This window comes from Oncorhynchus masou, chromosome 8 (assembly GCF_036934945.1).
Source record: "Oncorhynchus masou masou isolate Uvic2021 chromosome 8, UVic_Omas_1.1, whole genome shotgun sequence".
NCBI classification, from domain to species: Eukaryota; Metazoa; Chordata; class Actinopteri; order Salmoniformes; family Salmonidae; genus Oncorhynchus; species Oncorhynchus masou.
The window spans coordinates 16,604,382-16,625,904 of record NC_088219.1 but is presented as its reverse complement, the minus strand read 5'-3'; the positions used below and the strand labels follow the sequence as shown (position 1 = coordinate 16,625,904).

The following is a 21,523-nucleotide window of genomic DNA, read 5'->3' as shown; positions in this document are numbered from 1 at the left end:
TACTCACGGTAGACTTAGCGGACGGGACGGAAACCGTATTGGTACGTCGTTGTTATGATTCCCCTCTGAGTCTTTTATCCGATGTCCAGCGTGCTCTATTTTCTGGTAAACTAGGTAATTGTGTCTTTGTTAGCTAAACGAGTTATCTATTGGTTAATCTCACATTGCTAACTAGATAATCATATCCAAAGTGCGCAGAATACTTCATTGAATCGTATTTTTCCTGGTTTAGTTATCTTGCCTTGGGTAGCTGGCTAGCATAATTTAGCTAGTAGCTCACGTTGACGTGTTTTTGGTTTGTATTTCATCCTTGACATGATAATGTAATATATAGTTAGCCAGCCAACAAGATCGATAATGTTTTCTGTAGAAATGCAGACTAAATTGTTCTATTTTACGTTAGCTAGCTAGCTAACAAGGCCAATGGACTCGTGATTTTAGTTAGATAGCGAACGTTACTGTAGCTACCAATGCAAATCATTTTTTTTTCTTCAGATTGTGAAGGAAAATCAGAATGGATGCACTTGATCACATGCTGACCGACCCCCTAGACTCAGGGGAGGGCAGTGATGGGCGCATCACTGAAGAGTGCATGTTGGGAAACTGTCAAGTGAGTCTTCCAGAAGACCTGCTTGAGGATGTGAGTAGCTAATAATAGCATACTGCAGTGATTTCTGTGTTAACCTGATCATATGCTGTTTATCCATTGTGTACACTGCATAGACAGTATATATAAAGGTGTACTGTATGTCGATTTTTGCATTTACAGTTCTGTTTATATTTATTTTTTTGTTTTGGTTGGGAAAACAGCCTGAAATATTCTTCTCTGTGCTGAGTGAAAGCACCTGGTCTGAAGTACTGACAGATGACCAGAGGCAGCATCTCCGTCAACTGTTACCACACTTTCAAGAAGACAACACTTGTGAGCAGGACAGCACCATCAGCAAACTCTTCAACAAACAGAACTTCTGCTTCGGAAACCCCTTGCATCTTGCACAGAAATTGTTCCAAGGTAACATTCCGCCTCTCTCAAACGGCTTGATTTTGAGTGAGTTTTTGGACTGTTTATGGCATATCAGTGATATCATGTACCACTGTGCTCTCCCCAGATGGCCATTTCAATCCAGAAGTGGTTAAGTACAGACAACTGTGTGCCAAGTCCCAGAAAAAACGCCAGCTGAACTCGTTGCAGCAGTACTACCACAAACTCCTTAAACAGATCCTGGTCTCTAGAAAGGTATGTGGAACAGTATAGCTTCCGTCCCTCTCCTCGCCCCTACCTGGGCTTGAACCAGGGACCCTCTGCACACATCAACAACAGTCACCCACGAAGCATCGTTACCCATCAGGGAACAACTACTTCAAGGTCTCAGAGCGAGTGATGCACCACCGCTAACTAGCTAGCCATTTCACATCGGTTACATATGCATATATCTTCAAGCACAAGGTGAAAAGCCTTCCTCAGTATGTTCACGTATATCATTTCTTTGTGTTTAGGAACTGCTCGAGTTGGCTGTCCGCAGTGGCCCTGACATTGCGGTGAACAGAAAGTATCCCACCCAGACACATGGTGAGGTGCAGGAACAGAGGGTCAGAGGAAGAGTGTGCCGGATACTGAGGGAAGTTAAAACTGAGTGTGGAGACAGCAATGCCTCATCTGACGATGATGGTGAGTCTGCTTTCATCAGCCTAGAATGTTGAAATGTAATTGCATTTAGCAGCATTGAATAAGTGTCAGAGTTCCTCTTTCAATGTTTTCTCGATGTCACATACTTGCCCTTTGCGTTGTATTTGCAGATACAGCCTCTTGGCTGCCAACACCTCAATCTCCTTCCTCTCCAACACCCACAGTCTCTGTCAGGGTTTTGCCCAGTCTCTCCACCCAGGACATGAAGACCACTGGTCAGTTACAGTAGATCTATACAGTTACTGTATAATGATTGGGGGAAAACATTTATGGTTACATATCGCAATATTGTTTTGGACGATATTAAATGGATACTTTGACTTCCAAGTATCGATTTTGCTAGATAGCACTATCTTGCGCTAGTCAGCTAGCTGTAACTGCGCCAAAACTGTGGTATTTTTCGTCCTATAGCATTTTCTCCCATCTTTCTAAAATAGTGAGCCAACATGTTTTCAGCACTTCTATTTCCATGACTGATCAAAACTCTCTGCCTCGCTGCAGCAGACTATATAGTGAACAATATGTTTTGAACATCGAATCGCAATACATATCGTATCGGCACCTAAGTATCGTGATAATATAATATTGTATTGTGAGGTCCCTGGCAATCCCCAGCCCTACTGCTGTAATGTACATAAAGACTCTGCAGATGTAGTGATTGAAGATATGTGGTGCCTGCTTACACAGATAAGCAAGAACTGGGAGAGAAGGACATGAGAGCCATGCTACGGAGACATAGAGAGAAGAGGAGACGACAACCGGTTAGTTTCTTCTTTGCTTCTCCATTCACAAAAACAGCAGAGAATTCTGCTATCCATAAAATCAAGGTGTGAATGGACATTGGGGACACTGTTTATCTACCTAATATCATCTTGTAAACATTTCCTTGTATCCTAATCCTAGTCATTCTTATTTGCACAGGATCATCCAGACTTGATGACTTCTGACATCCGCCTGGGTGACATGATGTCTAGAGTGAACATAGGTCGTAAAGGCTCCATGATGAGTGAGTACAAGTCAAGTCTATAACCAAAACACCAAAATCATAATCAAATAAAGACAAATTAATCATGCTCTACTTGGCCAAAAGTATGTGGACAATTGCTCGTCAAACATCTCATTCCAAAATCATGGGCATTAATGGAGTTGGTCCCCCCTTTTGCTGCAAAACAGCCTCCACCCTTCTGGGAAGGCTTTCCGCTTGACGTTGGAACATTGCTGCGGGACTTGCTTCCATTCAGCCACAGGAGCATTTAGTGAGGTCGGGGACTGATGATGGGCGATTAGGTCTGGCTCGCAGTCGGTGTTCCAATTCATCCCAAAGTTGTTCGATGTTCGATGGATTTGAGGTCAGGGCTCTGTGCAGGCCTGTCAAGTTCTTCCACACCGATATTGAGAAACTATTTTTGTATGGACCTCTCTTTGTGCATGGGGGTATTGTCATGCTGAAAGAGGAAAGGGCCTTCCCCAAACTGTTGCCACAAATTTGGAAGCACAGAACCGTCTAGAATCATTGTATGCTGTAATGTTAAGATTTTCCAGAATTTCCGCTACTCCAGAGTCCACTGGCGGCAAGCTTTACACCTTTCCAGCCGACTTTTACGGCTGCTCGGCCATGGAAACCCGTTTCATGAAGCTCCCGATGAACAGTTATTTTGCTGATGTTTCTTCCAGAGGCAGTTTGGAACTCGGTAGTGAGTGTTGCAACTGAGGACAGACAGTTTTTCGGCGCTATGCCCTTCAGCACTCGGCGGTCCCGCTCTGTAAGCTTGTGTGGCCTACCACTTTGCGGCTGAGCCGTTGTTGCTCCTAGTTGTTTCCACTTCACAATAACAGCACTTACAGTTGACTTGGGCAGCTCTAGCAGGGCAGACATTTGATGAACTGACTTGTTGGAAAGGTGACATCCTATGGAGGTGCCACGTTAAAAGTCACTGAAATCTTCAATACAGGCCATTCTACTGTTAAATGTTTGTCTATGGCTGTGTGCTCGATATTTTACACCTGTCAGCAACAGGTGTGGCTGAAATAGCCGAATACACTAATTTCAAAGGGTGTCCACATACTTTTGGTTAGTAGTGTATGTAGCTAGATTCAATTAGATCCTCTGAATGATGTAAGGCACAACTAGTGTAGAAACATTCTTAACTAGTATCTTCTATGATCTAGCACTGTTTGACCTGGCTCTGCCCAAGAGGAAGATGAGGGAGGAGAGGAGAAAGAAGAAGATGAGGACAATTAAAGTGGAGTCTGAGGATCCCTGTGAGGCTCTGATGCCTTCAGAAGCCCCAGCTCCATCAGTTAACATCACAGCTGCTCTGCCTGAGACCCCAGTCACTCCACTGCCCAGTGTCAAGGAAGAGTGAGTCGATTTGATTTGATTCATTAGAAATATAGTTTACATGTTGTCAACAATCTAAGCCAACACCATCTGTTTTGCCACATAGTTAAGCATGCGTAGGTTTTGTTGCTAAACAACCAACCCCTCTGGGGTTAGCAGAAACCCAGCCTAAACCCTAAAAAGCAAGCAATGTAGATGTAGAAGCACGGTGGCTAGGAAAAACTCCTTAGAAAGGCAGGAACCGAGGAAGAAACCTAGAGAGGAACCAGGGGTGGCCAGTCCTCTTCTGGCTGTGCCGGGTTGAGATTATAACAGAACATGGCCAAGATGTTCAAACGTTCATAGATGACCAGCAGGGTCAAATAATAATAATAACAGTGGTTGTAGAGGGTGAAACAGGTCAGCACCTCAAATGTCAGTTGGCTTTTCATAGCCGAGCATTCAGAGTTAGAGACAGCAGGTGTGGTAGAGAGAGCGAGTCGAAAACAGCAGGTCCTGGACAAGGTAGCACGTCCGGTGAACAGGTCAGGGTTCCATAGCCGCAGGCAGAACAGTTGAAACTGGAGCAGCAGCACGACCAGCTGGACAGGGGACAGCAAGGAGTCATCAGGCCAGGGAGTCATCAGGCCAGGTAGTCCTGAGGCATGGTCCCAGGGCTCAGGTCCTCAGGGAGGAAAGAATATTGCAATGTAATTGTCTGCATCATTTCCAATCCCCCATATTTTTTGGGTAAATATATATATCCATACACGCATGCATACATATACACATATATACATACACATACCTATATAGACATACATACTTTTTTAAAGAATATACCTTTGTTAGTGGGAGCATACTTACATTCACACAAGACACCAGATAAAACAGGAAAAATACTCCAGATATAACAAATGAATGTTTCTTATGAGGACAGGAAATATCAACAGCCATACCATTCATTACCAGATTCAGCAGAGGTATAGAACATAAGGAATGATTTGAACCAAATACAATGCTCTTAGTTTTAAAGATGTTCAGGACCAATTTAGTACTGGTCACCCATTCCAAACAGACTATTACTCTTTAAGGGTTTAGCTGTGGTTGCTGATGTGTACAGTGCATTTGGAAAGTATTCAGACCCCTTGACTTTTTCCACATTTTGTTACGTTACAACCTTCTACTAAAATTGACAAAATGTTTTTTTCCCCTAATCAGTCTACACACAATACCCCATAATGACAAAGCAAAAACAGGTTTTTAGACATTTTTTGCAAATGTATTACTTTGTTGAAGCACCTTTTGACAGCATTACAGCCTTGAGTTTTCTTTCAGTATGACGCTACAAGCTTGGCACACCTGTATGTCGGGAGTTTCTCCCATTCTTATCTGCAGATCCTCTCAAGCTCTGTCAGGTTGGATGGGGAGCGTCACTGCACAGCTATTTTCAGGTCTCCAGAGATGTTCGATCGGTTCAAGTCCAGACTCTGGCTGGGTGACTCAAGGACATTCAGAGACTTGTCCCGAAGCCACTTCTGCGTTATGTTGCCTGGGTTCTTAGGGTCATTGTCCTGTTGGAATGTGAACCTTCGCCCCAGTCTGAGGTCCTGAGCGCTCTGGAACAGGTTTTCATCAAGGATCTTTCTGTACTTTGCTCCGTTCTTCTTTCCCTCGATCCTGACTAGTCTCCCAGTCCCTGCGGCTGAAAAACATCCCCACAGCATGCTGCTGCCACCACCATGCTTCAATGTAGGTATGGTACCTGGTTTCCTCTAGACGTGATGCTTGGCATTCAGGCCAAAGAGTCTAATCTTAGTTTCATCAGACCAGAGAATCTTGTTTCTCATGGTCTGAGAGTCCTTTAGGTGTCTTTTGGCAAACTCCAAGTGGGCTGTCATGTGCCTTTCACTGAGGAGTGGCTTCTGTCTAGCTGCTTTACCATAAAAGCCTGATTGGTGGAGAGCTTCATAGATGGTTGTCCTTCTGGAAGGTTCTCCCATCACCACAGAAGAACTCTGGAGCTCTTGTCAGTGACCATTGGGTATTTGGTCACCTCCCTGACCAAGGCCCTTCTCCCCCGATTGCTCAGTTTGTCCGGTCAGCCAGCTCTAGGAAGAGTGTTGGTGGTTCCAAATTTCTGCCATTTAAGAATGATGGAGGCCACGGCCTCCCGAGTGGCGTAGTGGTCTAAGGCACTGCATCGCAGTGCTAGCTGTGCCACCAGAGATTCTGGGTTTGAGTCCAGGCTCTGTCGCCACCGGCCGCAACCGAGACCCATGGGTCGGCGCACAATTGGCGCCGTCTGGGTTTGTGGAGGGTTTGGCTGGCAGGGATGTCCTTGTCCCATCGCGCACTAGCAACCCCTGTGGTGGGCCGGGCACAGTGCACGCTGACACGGTCACCAGGGGCACAATGTTTCCTCCGACACATTGGTGCATTGGTGTGGCTGACTTCCGGGTTAAGTAGGCATTGTGTCAAGAAGCAGTGCGGCTTGGTTGGGTTGTGTTTCAGAGGAGGCAGGGCTCTCGACCTTCGCCTCTCCCGAGTCCGTATGAGAGTTGCAGCGATGAGACAAGACTGTAACTACCAATTAGATACCACAAAATTGGGGGGAGAAAAGGGGTAAAAATATGGAGGCCACTGTGTTCTTGGTGACCTTCAATGCTGCAGAAATGTTTTGCTACCCTTCCCCAGATCTGTTCCTCGACACAATCCTGTGTCTGAGCTCTACGGACAATTCCTTCGACCTCATGGCTTGCTTTTTGCTTTGACATGCACTGTCAACTGTGTGTGCTTTTCCAAATCATGTCCAATCAATTGAATTTATCACAGATGGACTCCAATCAAGTTGTAGAAACATCTCAAGGATTATCAATGGAAACAGGATGCACCTGAGCTCAATTTCAAGTCTCATAGCAAAGGGTCCGAATACTTATGTAAATAAGGTATTTTGCAAACATTTCTAAAAACGTGTTTTTGCTTTGTCATTATGGGGTATTGTGTGTAGTTGTATTGGTGAAAAAATGTATTTAATCAATTTTAGATTAAGGCTGTAACGTAACAAAATGTGGAAAAAGGGGGGCATTTAACTGTATATGGTTGAATCATCAGCATACATGGACACACATGCTTTGTTTAATGCCAGTGGCATGTCATTAGTAAAAATAGAAAAGAGTAGAGGGCCTAGAGAGCTGTCCTGCGGTACACCACAGGTTTGACATTAGAGAAGCTTCCTGTAAAAAAAAAACCTCTGAGTTCTATTAGATGGATAGCTCTGAATCCATGATATGGCAAAAATCCATTAACGCACTCATTTTTTCAAGAACAAGTTATGTTCAATAAAGTCAAAGACTGCACTGATCTCTAACAGTACAGCTCCCACAATCTTCGTTTTCTCAATTTCTTTTGTCCAACCATCAGTCATTTATGTCAGTGCCTTGTTGAGTGCCCTTCTCTATAATCATACTGAAAATCTGTTGTCAATTTGTTACCAGAGAAGTAGCATTGTATTTGCTCTAACACTCCCAACGAATTTCACTCCGCATCTCGCTTCCCAAACCGATATTCCTACCGCATTAGTGACGTTGGAAGCAGAGAAGGCATCTGACCTTCCTGAACTTGGCACTTAAGTAATTCGGTTTTAGTGCATACAGTTGAAGTCGGAAGTTTACATACACTTAGGTTGGAGTCATTAATACTCACTTTTCAACCACTCCACAAATTTCTTGTTAACACACTGTAGTTTTGGCAAGTCGGTTAGAACATCTATTTTGTGCATGACACAAGTAATTTTTCCAACAATTGTTTACAGACAGATTATTTCCCCTATAATTCACTGTATCACAATTCCAGTGGGTCAGAAGTTTACATACACTAAGTTGACTGTGCCTTTAAACAGCTTGGAAAATTCCAGAAAGTGATGTCATGGCTGTAGAAGCTCCTGATAGGCGAATTGACATCATTTGAGTCAATTGGAGGTGTACCTGTGGATGTATTTCAAGGCCTACCTTCAAACTCAGTGCCTCTTTGCTTGATACCATGGGAAAATCAAAAGAAATCAGCCAAGACCTCAGAAAAAACATTGTAGACCTCCACAAGTCTGGTTCATCCTTGGGAGCAATTTCCAAATGCCTGAAGGTACCACGTTAATCTGTACAAACAATAGTATGCTAGTATAAACACCATGGGACCACGCAGCTGTCATACCACTCAGGAAGGAGACACGTTCTGTCTCCTAGAGATTAATGTACTTTGGTGCGAAAAGTGCAAATCAATCCCAGAACAACAGCAAATGGCCTTGTGAAGATGCTGGAGGAAACAGGTACAAAAGTATCTATATCCACAGTAAAATTAGTCCTATATCGACATAACCTGAAAGGCCGCTCAGCAAGGAAGAAGCCACTGCTCCAAAACCGCCATAAAAAAGCCAGACTACGGTTTGCAACTGCACATGGAGACAAAGATCGTACTTTTTGGAAAAATGTCCTCTGGTCTGATGAAACAAAAATCGAACTGTTTGGCCATAATGACCATCGTTCTGTTTGGAGGGAAAAGGGGGAGGCTTGCAAGCCAAAGAACACCATCTCAACCATGAAGCACGGGGGTGGCAGCATCATGTTGTGGGGGTGCTTTGCTGCAGGAGGGACTGGTGCACTTCACAAAATAGATGGCATCATGAGACGATGCTTCAATATATCCACATAATTTTTACTTTCTCAAGACATCAGTCAGGAAGATAAAGCTTGTTGCAAATGGGTCTTCAAATGGACAATGCCTTAAGCATACTACCAAAGTTGTGGCAAAATGGCTTAAGGACAACAAAGTCCAGATATTGAAGTGGCCATAACAAAGCCTTGACCTCAACCCTATAGATAATTTGTGGGCAGAACTGAAAAAGCGTGTGTGAGCAAGGAGGCCTACAAACCTGACTCAGTTACACCAGCTCTGTCAGGAGGAATGGGCCAAAATACACCCAACTTATTGTGGGAAGCTTGTGGAAGGCTACCCAAAACGTTTGACCCGAGTCAATTTCAAGGCAGTGCTGCCAAATACTAATTGAGTGATTGTAAACTTCTGACCCACTGGGAATGTGATGAAAGAAATAAAAGCTGAAATAAATGATTCTCTCTACTATTATTCTGACATTTCACATTATTAAAATAAAGTGGTGATTCTAACTGACCTAAGACAGGGACTTTTTACTAGGATTAAATGTCAGGAATTGTGAAAAATTGAGTTTAAATGTATTTGGCTAAGGTGTATGTAAACTGATGTAAACAGATGTGCAGCCAGACTTATTAGCCACTCATTTTGCCCCATCACTTTCAACTTCTGCCATAGTTTTTCAATTCCTCATCAATCCATGGAGCCTTAACAGTTCTAACAGTCAGTTTCTTAATAGGTGCATGTTTATCAGTAATTGGAAGAAGTTTCATAAATTCATTAAGTGCAGCGTCTGGATGCTCCTTTTCACATCAGACCAACAAATATTTTTTTAACATCATCCACATAAGAGTCACAGCCAAAAAATCTGTATGATCTCTTATACACTATTTTAGGACCAGCTGTCGGAACGTTGTCTTTCCTGGATATGGCCACTATATTGTGATCACTGCATCCAATGGGTACGGATACAGGTTTAGAACAAAGTTTTACTGTACCAGTAAAAATGTGATCGACACATGTGGATGATCTTGTTCCTGTAGTGTTTGTAAACACCCTTGTAGGTTGATTAACAACCCAAACCAGATTACAGGCACTGGTAACATTGCGAAGTCTTATGTTCTCATCCCACAAAGATGGCACTTTTACCTGACATGTTAGTAATGAAATATCGCATGCTACAGTAGAGTACAGTAGAGTGCAGCAGAGCAGGGTAGAGCTCAGCAGAGCAGGGTAGAGCTCAGCAGAGCAGGGTAGAGCTCAGCAGAGCAGGGTAGAGCTCAGCAGAGCAGGGTAGAGCTCAGCAGAGCAGGGTAGAGCTCAGCAGAGCAGGGTAGAGCTCAGCAGAGTAGGGTAGAGCTCAGCAGAGTAGGGTAGAGCTCAGCAGAGTAGGGTAGAGCTCAGCAGAGTAGGGTAGAGCTCAGCAGAGTGAGGGTAGGGTAGAGTAGAGTGGCTAGGAGTTTTTCTACATCTGCATAGCTTGCTGTTTGGGATTGTAGGCTGGGTTTCTGTATAACACTTTGACATCGGCTGATGTACAAAAGGGCTCAATATATACATTTGATGGATTGATGCTGTTGTATGAACAGAGATGAAGCAAAATGACAGCTTGACTGATATTCTTGTGCTCCGGACATTTAGATGCTATCATGAATTCAGTTGTACACTGCACACCGTACTTTTCTCTCTGCAGGCCGATGGAGGAGGTGCAGAACAGCCCTGTCATGGTGGAGGAGATCGCAGTGAGCTTCTTCAACCTGCTGGAGAACATCCTAAAACTAGACGGCCTCGCCAGCACCACCATGGTATTCAACCAGTTATACCATCACAAGTATATTGCTAGTAGGTTTGGCGACATGGTGGCGTATGTGATCAGTAAGAAGCTTTGCACAAGCGAGGCAGAAAGGCTCATAGGATCAGGAGGCTATTTCCTGTTTCTGTAGCATGAGGCAGCTTGATGTACAAGCACACCCCCTGGACAGGACGCTAGTCTATCACAGGGCCTTTCTACCCCCAATCTATCTCCTTATTTCTGAGTGCCAAGCAGAGTTGCAGCAGGTCCCATTTTTACTGTCTTTGGTATGACTTAGGGCAGACACTAACCACAAGACCACTGAGTTGTTATGTGATGAGTTGAACTGTTACTTTGAATTGGAACTGTTGTAACACTTTAAGAGTATATAATGATTAATTTATGTCCTGTTAGTTGGAGGAGAAGGTCCAACAGTGGCAGACATCTCCAGCTAGTTCCCTGAACCCCTGGTTCTCCTCGGCCTCCTGCTGGTCAGAGATGGTGCTGCCGGCCCTGCACTTCCTGGCTGGGGAGACTAAAGGTGACCAGGCAGACATCCTCTTCTCTGCATCGTTAAAGCAGTAATACCATCATCCTCTCTCTCTCTTCTTCGCTCATTGTCTTCCTCTCTCTCACTCAGTCGGTATGTTGGTTCTCCCCAGTGGCTTCACTCCCTATGTGGCGTTCAGGGAAAACTCACAGCGATGGAAATGGATTGGTAAGGTCTCCTTTTTGTCAGTCAGATGATCTGTCCAAATTCTGTCACATTGCACGTTAAAATATTTCTAGTTTGAGACATAGAGGTTTGTCTCGATCTCGTGTCTCAAAGGTCCCAGTCAGGATGGAGAGAAGGATTTGAGTGCTCTGTGTCAGCTGTGGGTCGACTCCAAGGACTTGGTTGTGGTCAAGGTATTGCAAGTACACATTTCCACATCTCACTACTCTGTCAGTATGGTCGTTTTCTGTTCCCTCTAATACACTTGAATAAAAAAACAATGTCTTCTACAGACAGAATGTGAAGAACTAACAGAGATGACTTCTCCCACCCCTAGAGTGTAAGTTTCCACTTTTCTCATTTCACAAATGCTTTTACTCTGAATGACTTGGGTAGTGTATGTGTTTATTGCCATAGTGGGATTTAGATTTGATTGAATTACTGTTTGCTGTTCTCTCTGTAACTAAGCAGTTGGACTGACTTCGTGGTGCGGCCCAGCACAGGAGACGAGAGGCATGTTTTCCAAGTGCAGGTCCATGTCACGTCTCTACCTTTTTAGTCTAGGGTTTGTTCTGTATTGAGTATTATTTACAACGATCACACAGTGTTCTCTGTAATTATTATGCGTCCATATTCTTGTTTTGATCATCAGGAGCAGCAGCGGTATGACCAGCCACACAAAGCCTTCACCTTCAGAATGCATGGCTTTGAGTCTGTGGTGGGGCCTGTTAAGGGGGTCTTTGACAAGGAGATGTCTCTCAACAAAGCCAGAGAACACACTCTGCTGCGCTCCGACCGCCCAGCTTATGTCACCATCCTCTCCTTGGGTAAGACATGTATACACCTGCCATCAGTATGTGGTGTTGTTGCAGTAGCCACAGGTTAGATAGGACTCTTCTGCTGCTCCTCTCCCTCAGTGCGGGACGCAGCAGCCCGGCTGCCCAACGGAGAGGGGACCAGAGCTGAGATCTGTGAGCTGCTCAAGGACTCTCAATTCCTGGCACCAGATGTCACCAGTGCTCAGGTTAGATCCTCACGGCGACTGGGTTATTGTTATCGGTCTGTCCTTGTTTGTCTGTGACTGAGCACTGCACCTCATGTAATGTTTCCTGCAGGTGAACACGGTTGTGAGTGGGGCTCTGGACAGGCTGCACTATGAGAAGGACCCTTGTGTAAAGTATGACATCGGCCGCAAGCTGTGGATCTACCTGCACCGCGACCGTGGACAGGAGGAGTTTGGTGAGCGGCACTTTCTACCAATGGAAAGTGATAAAATCTGAATGTGGTTGACATTGCTTTCCTCGGTAGCCCACAGGCACATTGTTACAACTAATAATTCTGTCCTCATCTAGAGAGGATTCACCAGGCTCAAGCTGCTGCTGCCAAGGCCAGAAAGGCTCTGCAGCAGAAACCTAAACCTGCATCTAAGCCTGTGAGTCCCACTGCCTCTACTCTGCTGTAATTGCTGTACCTCTGACAAATTTAGGTTTCATACCCTCTCAGCTCATGTACACGGACATACCCTCTCAGCTCATGTACACGGACATACCCTCTCAGCTCATGTACACGGACATACCCTCTCAGCTATTGTACACTGACATACCCTCTCAGCTCATGTACACTGACATACCCTCTCAGCTCATGTACACTGACATACCCTCTCAGCTCATGTACACTGACATACCCTCTCAGCTCATGTACACTGACATACCCTCTCAGCTCATGTACACTGACATACCCTCTCTGCTCATGTACACTCACATACCCTCTCAGCTCATGTACACTCACATACCCTCTCAGCTCATGTACACTCACATACCCTCTCAGCTCATGTACACTGACATACCCTCTCAGCTCATGTACACTGGCATACTCTCTCAGCTCATGTACACTGACATACCCTCTCAGCTCATGTACACTGACATACCCTCTCAGCTCATGTACACTGACATACCCTCTCAGCTCATGTACACTGACATACACCTCTCAGCTCATGTACACTGACATACCCTCTCAGCTCATGTACACTGACATACCCTCTCAGCTCATGTACACTGACATACCCTCTCAGCTCATGTACACTGACATACCCTCTCAGCTCATGTACACTGACATACCCTCTCAGCTCATGTACACTGACATACCCTCTCAGCTATTGTACACTGACATACCCTCTCAGCTCATGTACACTGACATACCCTCTCAGCTATTGTACACTGACATACCCTCTCAGCTCATGTACACTGACATACCCTCTCAGCTCATGTACACTGACATACCCTCTCAGCTCATGTACACTGACATACCCTCTCAGCTCATGTACACTGACATACCCTCTCAGCTCATGTACACTGACATACCCTCTCAGCTCATGTACACTGACATACCCTCTCAGCTCATGTACACTGACATACCCTCTCAGCTCATGTACACTGACATACCCTCTCAGCTCATGTACACTGACATACCCTCTCAGCTCATGTACACTGACATACCCTCTCAGCTATTGTACACTGACATACCCTCTCAGCTTATGTACACTGACATACCCTCTCAGCTTGTATGTAGACTGGAGAATGTGCAACTTTGTCTTTCTAAAACACTTGTCATTTCTGTCTAGAATCCTGATGATAGGCTGATACTATGGAATGAGCTCTGTAGTTGTCTAACATACAGTTGCGACAAAATATATTGGCACCCTTGCACTGTTCTTAAATAATTCCCTATTTCTTCACAAAAACTACAGACACCCTGGTTCGAACCAGGCTGTATCACAAGCAGCCGTGATTAGGAGACCCATAGGGCGGCGCGCAATTGACCCAGCGTTCTCTTGGTTTGGCTGGTGTAGGCCGTCATTGTAAATAAGAATTTGTTCTTAATTGACTTGCCTAGTTAAATAAAGGTACATATATATAAACAAAAACATGATGCATGTTTTGGAATATTTTGATTCTGTACAAGCTTCCTTCTTTTAACTCTCTCATTTAGGTTAGTATAGTGGAATAACTACAATGTTGTTAATCCATCCTCAGTTTTCTCCTATCACTGTTTTAAAGTCACCATTGGCCTCATTGTGTAATCCCTGAGCGGTTTCCTTCCTCTCCGGCAACTGAGTTAGGAAGGACACTTGTATCTTTGTAGTGACTGGGTGTATTGATACACCATCCAAAGTGTAATTAATAACTTCACCATGCTCAAAGGAATATTCAATGTCTGTGTTTTTTCATTTTTTACCCATCTAGCAATAGGTGCCCTTCTTTGCGAGGCATTGGAAAACCTCCCTCGTTTTTGTTGTTGAATCTGTGTTTGAAATGCACTGCTCGGCTGAAGGACCTTTCAGATAATTGTTTGGCAAATCAAATCACATCTTATTGGTCACGTACATGTTTCGCAGATGTTGTTGCGGGTGAAGCGAAATGCTTGTGTTTCTAGCTCCAACAGTGCAGTAATATCTAACAATTCACAACAATGCACACAAATCTAAAAGTAAAATAATAGAATTAAGGAATATATAAATATTGGGATGAGCAATGTCAGAGTGGCATAGACTAAAATACAGTAGAATAGAATACAGTATACACATATGAGATGAGTAAAGCAAAGCTATATAAACATTATTATACACGTGTGGGGTGCAGAGATGAGGTCGTCATTAAAACAATCATGTTAAATACTTATTGCACACAGAGTGAGTCCATCCAACTTAAATGAGTACTCCTGAAGGACAGGGGTGTGAATACTTTCTGAAGGCTCTGTAGACATGGATAGTATATGAATAGAAAAGGTGTGTACAGAAGTATTTATATAGGATGAGCCTTCACTGGAATAATGTATGTGGAACGGTGTGAAAATATTATTAAAGTGACAGTGTTTAATGACTATGTACATAGGGCAGCACTTTCGAAGGCGCAGGGTAGAGTACCTGGTGGTATCCGGCAAGTAACAGTCACTAAGTTCAGGGAAGGGTACTGCTCAGAGGCTGGCTATTAATGGCTATTTAACATTCTGATTGGCTTGAGATAGAAGCTGTTTTTATATTTGCAATGGTGCCAATATAACTTGCTGTAACTGTATGTCATGGTTGTGGTATGTGTTGATGGTGACTATGCACCCTGTGTGTTATAGAAGTCTGGAAGTAAGGAGGGGGTGGTAAGACCCCTGGAGGCCTGGAAGCAAGTGATGTGGGGGGTCCCATGTCCCCAACTCCGACCACCCCCACTACCAGCACGCCTGGAACCCCCAGATCACCCCCCGCCCCTGTAGCCACAACCCCCACCAAAGCTGGGATCCCAGATTCAGTCAAGACCAGTCCTGGGTCAGTATAACCCAGATACCATGGATGGACTCTTATCAGGCTCAATTATAGAACTTCTTTATGTTATGATAGTACTAATCCACTGCTCTCTTCACCCTTAGTGTTCTATTGGTGTCTCCTCCCCCCATGCCCCAGCTGGGGACCCTGTTGTCCAGCAGCCAGTCTGGCCCCCAGGTCTCTCAGCCAGCTTCCTCCCAACACACAGCCAGGGTAGTGGGCCACCAATCAGGCACTCTCCCACAGGTACGAGTGGTTTCTTCCCAGACAGCAGGAGGACAGCATGCCACGCTGGTGCACCAAACCCCTCATCAAATCAGAGTGCCAGTCACCATGGGAACCAAGGGCATCACACAGGTTAATCACTGACCATTCTGTTACCCACAAAACAATGCAATGCTTACTATCAAGAGAACTGAGTTTCTTCAGTGTTACATCGATTTTGAGTAGAGTTAAAAACATTTACCTGGAATTTGCACCATATTTAACTGTATTAATCAGACATGGTCTTGAACCACAGATAAGAGGCATGTTTTGCTGTAATATACTGGTGCATGTAATTGAAGGGTTGTGTTTCTCCTTTCTCCACCCTGTAACTGAGCAGGCTGTGGTGTCATTACCACTGAGGACCCAGTCTGCTGGTAGCCCCATCCAGGTGCAGGCATCCAGAGGGCAGACAACCCTGTCAGTGTCAGGCCTGACCACTGCTGTTACTGTACTCAAACCTCAGACTGCATCCCCTGGCAGCCCAGCACACAACCCTACCTCCCCCGCTGTCCGACAGGGAGTCACCAGCCAGAACATCATCAAACAGGTGAACAGAAAGTTATTACAGTTCATTAGGAGGCATTTAAGGATTTACATGTAAATAAGGTTTCAGATATTTATAGTTTCACTGTAATGTGTTCATGAAAGAGAGTTGTTTTTTCATTCGTCAGAGTATTTCCTGTATGTTTTATTCTCATGTAATGTATCTCTCTAAAGGTGGCTATCACAGGCCAGTTGGGCATAAAGTCTCAAGGTAGACCGGGTCTTCCAATAACGACTACCAATCTTCGCATCCAGGGCAAGGATGTGCTCCGCCTGCCCCCCTCCTCCATCACCACAGACTCTAAAGGACAGACGGTGCTACGGATCACTCCTGACATGATGGCCACACTAACTAAGTCCCCTCTCACCACCGTCAAACTCACCCCCGACATGTTAGGCACTGCCACTACCAAGAGCATATCTGCTACTCTCCATGTAGCCCCACCCCACTCCACCTCCAGCCCAGCCTCCTCCTCGGGTGAAGTCCGGACCAGCAAGGCCTCTGCTGGCACCACCACCCTGTTGAAGGCTGCAGGGGACACTATCCGCCTGATGCCCACCCTAGCAGTCACTATGGCCGAGCAGAAGACCAGAACCTTCTCCACCGTGTCCTCGTCTGACTCGAAGAGTGGCACCACCATACGGATCATGCCCGGCCTCGGGGTCATCCCACAGAAACAGGGCCAAACCATCACCATGACAACCACCACTGGCAGCAAACCAGTCTCCACTGGAGCCGCCACTGTCACCATAGCCACCAGCGGACTGGCCGGAGCTAAAGGGGTGACGGTGGGCTCTTCTGCCTCAGGCTCCCTGACTCTGGGAACAGCCACAGCTACTGTCCGCCAGGTCCCCGTCACAGCCACAGTGGTGTCCACACAACCAGTAAGACCCACAGCTTCATCAACATCACCTCCCCTCTTATATCTACTGTGGGATTCAGGATGGTTGTGTAATAACTCTTTATCCAGACACCTTCTCTGCCTCTGTTGGGAGGGCTAACGTGGGATCTCTCTTATTTTCAAGACATTCTCTATAGCCACATTCTCGATAGCCACATTCTCTATAGCCACATTCTCTATAGCCACATTCTCGATAGCCACATTCTATATAGCCCCATTCTCGATAACCACATTCTCTATAGCCACATTCTCGATAGCTACATTCTCGATAGCCACATTCTCGATAGCCACATTCTCGATAGCCCCATTCTCTATAGCCACATTCTCTATAGCCACATTCTCTATAGCCACATTCTCTATAGCCACATTCTCGATAGCCCCATTCTCGATAGCCACATTCTCTATAGCCACATTCTCTATAGCCACATTCTATATAGCCCTATTCTCGATAGCCACATTCTCTATAGCCACATTCTATATAGCCCTATTCTCGATAGCCCCATTCTCGATAGCCACATTCTATATAGCCCCATTCTCGATAGCCACATTCTATATAGCCACATTCTATATAGCCCCATTCTCGATAGCCACATTCTATATAGCCACATTCTCTATAGCCACATTCTCTATAGCCACATTCTCTATAGCCCCATTCTCTATAACCACATTCTCTATAGCCACATTCTCTATAGCCACATTCTCTATAGCCCCATTCTCTATAGCCACATTCTCTATAGCCACATTCTCTATAGCCACATTCTATATAGCCACATTCTCTATAGCCACATTCTCTATAGCCACATTCTCTATAGCCACATTCTCTATAGCCACATTCTCTATAGCCACATTCTATATAGCCACATTCTCGATAGCCCCATTCTCGATAGCCACATTCTATATAGCCCCATTCTCGATAGCCACATTCTATATAGCCACATTCTCTATAGCCACATTCTATATAGCCCTATTCTCGATAGCCCCATTCTCGATAGCCACATTCTATATAGCCCCATTCTCTATAGCCACATTCTATATAGCCACATTCTCTATAGCCACATTCTCTATAGCCACATTCTCTATAGCCCCATTCTCGATAACCACATTCTCTATAGCCACATTCTCTATAGCCACATTCTATATAGCCCTATTCTCGATAGCCACATTCTATATAGCCACATTCTATATAGCCACATTCTCTATAGCCACATTCTAAATAGCCACATTCTCTATAGCCACATTCTCTATAGCCACATTCTCTATAGCCACATTCTCTATAGCCACATTCTATATAGCCACATTCTCTATAGCCACATTCTATATAGCCCCATTCTCAATAACCACATTCTCTGATTGTCTCCCACTTTTATTTCTATAGGGACATTCTCTATAGCCACATTCTCTGTCCTCAGCCCCATTCTATGTGATGACCACATTCTCTGAAAGCCCCAGTTCTCAAGTGAGTCCTCATGTTCAGTTCAGCCTTAAAGGAAAACTCCCCAAAATTCTCTTAGTCCATTCTCTATAGTCCCAAATTCTCTATAGGCCCATTTTGAAGATAACCTTTAAAAATACATAAATCATTCCCAAATTATGTTAAATTATTTATTATCATACCAAAAGACAGCATCCACATATGCAAAAGGATCATCCATATGTTTGTAAACACCTACATTTATTTGCCCCATGATTACCCAGCTTTGTTCACAGTGCCTCTGTCTGTCCTCAGCCAACCACTGAAATGTAAATGTAATGATTACAGATGCCCATACTGAAAGGAAATCAGTACCAAGTGAGTCCTCATGTTCAGTTCAGTTTAACACATGCTAACCTCTCACCATTACCAATAACAGGGGAGGTCCGCATTTTGGGGGGGGGGTATGATATTTATACCTCTAACTTTCTCACTCATCGTTATTCACGATTCATTCAGGATGCGTGAATTTGTCCCAAGACTTTTGGTCCTTTTGATCATTTCAGAAGTGCTGGAGTACAGAGCCAAAACAAACAAAAATGTTTCACTGTCCCAATACTTTTGTAGCTCACTGTGTATGTATATGGTCGGTGCAGTATCAGCAGTCTCGGCAGGAACATCATCCTCACCACCATGCCTGCCGGTACTAAGCTGATAGCTGGGAACAAGCCAGTCAGCTTTGTCACGGCTCAACAATTGCAGCAGCTGCAGCAGCAGGGACAAGCCACACAGGTCAGTCAGCAGCTCACCTGTTATCCGTTACTCACCCAGCTCCCAAACAAACTGCATTTTGTTGCAGGACAAGAATTGTTCCTGACCATGTGATGGGGGAACACCTGACCCATCAGGTATAGTAGTTGGTTGGAGTGGCTGATGTATCTGTCTCCTCCAGGTGCGGATCCAGACGGTGCCAGCCCAGCAGCTCCAGCAGCGCTCTGCAGCAGGCTCCCCCAAGTCAATGTCCACTGTCGTAGTCACCACCGCACCCTCACCCAAACGGGCCCCGGACCCGCCACCACCAGCACAGTGACGCGTATTCCCTAAGCCAGCTACTGCTCTGTGCAGTGCCACCGCTCCAGAGGCAGGTGATGCTTAGGAGCCATAGCCCAACTCTGCTCTCTCAATGTTTAGGACGGATGTCTGGAGATGAACACAGGAGTAATCTGTCAGCAGATGAACATAGGAGTAATCCCAGGACAGCATATCACTAGACCATTTATAGACCGTGGTTTCACCTGACATGTCTGTTGTGCAAGGCTAAGTTTCAGCAACACTAATGAAATAGCCTGCATTTAGGGAGTAAACGTTATTTATGATAAGGGTTACATGGAGAAAATTGGACCACTTTGAAATGAAAATGTATGGCCCTCCCTTCAGCAAAATATATTTGACCTAAACCCTCCCTGAACACACAATAATAATAAACCTAAGTGGATAGCAGAGTACGTCTAGCGTTTAGGCTCACTTCTGGGACAGACCAGAGCCTTACATGTGCAGTTTTACAAACTGTTCTTCGTCCTGTAAGCATTAAATGGCAACAAATGACTTTTGAGAGTGCACATGTCTGAGGCTAGAAGGTTGTGGGTTCGCAGACCAATGTGAACAAGAGTAGGGGTAGAAAGATCTCCTTTATAGTAAAAGCATTGCATGAATCTATTATCATGTCATGCAGTTCTACTTAATTTTACATATTAGAATATTTTTTTAATGCTGCACAAATGACCAAACGAAGGGACGGAGAGAGAGACCGATCTGTTCATCTTGTCATATTTCTCTACTGTCAAATCAGTGTGTCTTGTTTGCAACAACACTGGTCCTGTTTGCAAATAATTAAATCTGAGATGTCATTATGAGTCTGAACATGGTACTTTCAAAAGTTAGGCCTAACTTTCCACCCCAGACAGAGTAGGCCTAACTTTCCACCCCAGACAGAGTAGGCCTACCTTTCCACCCCAGACAGAGTAGGCCTACCTTTCCACCCCAGACAGAGTAGGCCTACCTTTCCACCCCAGACAGAGTAGGCCTAACATTCTACCCCAGACAGAGTAGGTCTACCTTTCCACCCCAGACAGAGTAGGCCTAACTTTCCACCCCAGACAGAGTAGGCCTACCTTTCCACCCCAGACAGAGTAGGTCTACCTTTCCACCCCAGACAGAGTAGGCCTACCTTTCCACCCCAGACAGAGTAGGCCTACCTTTCCACCCCAGACAGAGTAGGCCTAACTTTCCACCCCAGACAGAGTAGGCCTACCTTTCCACCCCAGACAGAGTAGGCCTACCTTTCCACCCCAGACAGAGTAGGCCTACCTTTCCACCCCAGACAGAGTAGGCCTACCTTTCCACCCCAGACAGAGTAGGTCTACCTTTCCACCCCAGACAGAGTAGGCCTACCTTTCCACCCCAGACAGAGTAGGCCTACCTTTCCACCCCAGACAGAGTAGGCCTACCTTTCCACCCCAGACAGAGTAGGCCTACCTTTCCACCCCAGACAGAGCAGACCTACCTTTCCACCCCAGACAGAGTAGGCCTACCTTTCCACCCCAGACAGAGCAGACCTACCTTTCCACCCCAGACAGAGTAGGTCTACCTTTCCACCCCAGACAGAGTAGGTCTACCTTTCCACCCCAGACAGAGTAGGCCTACCTTTCCACCCCAGACAGAGTAGGCCTACCTTTCCACCCCAGACAGAGTAGGCCTACCTTTCCACCCCAGACAGAGTAGGCCTAACTTTCCACCCCAGACAGAGTAGGCCTACCTTTCCACCCCAGACAGAGTAGGCCTAACTTTCCACCCCAGACAGAGTAGGCCTACCTTTCCACCCCAGACAGAGTAGGTCTACTGACACAGAA

The 21,523-nt window shown here is 45.2% G+C and overlaps 1 protein-coding gene across 1 annotated transcript; it reads left to right on the top strand.

Annotated features, from left to right (window-relative positions):
* Positions 1–33: 33 nt before the first annotated feature.
* LOC135544235 (nuclear factor related to kappa-B-binding protein-like) lies at positions 34–21,011 on the top strand. The gene is given in 27 exon segments (XM_064971694.1): positions 34–114; positions 496–640; positions 811–1,012; positions 1,110–1,237; positions 1,498–1,669; positions 1,798–1,902; positions 2,375–2,448; positions 2,609–2,693; positions 3,857–4,049; positions 10,366–10,477; positions 10,879–11,005; positions 11,105–11,182; positions 11,294–11,373; positions 11,473–11,519; positions 11,651–11,711; positions 11,832–12,006; positions 12,097–12,203; positions 12,295–12,418; positions 12,532–12,611; positions 15,305–15,323; positions 15,326–15,494; positions 15,596–15,848; positions 16,096–16,305; positions 16,476–17,192; positions 18,892–18,992; positions 19,271–19,406; positions 19,567–21,011. Coding segments are annotated over 26 exon segments (3,819 nt in total). The 5' UTR covers positions 34–114; positions 496–514; the 3' UTR covers positions 19,705–21,011.
* Positions 21,012–21,523: the final 512 nt, after the last annotated feature.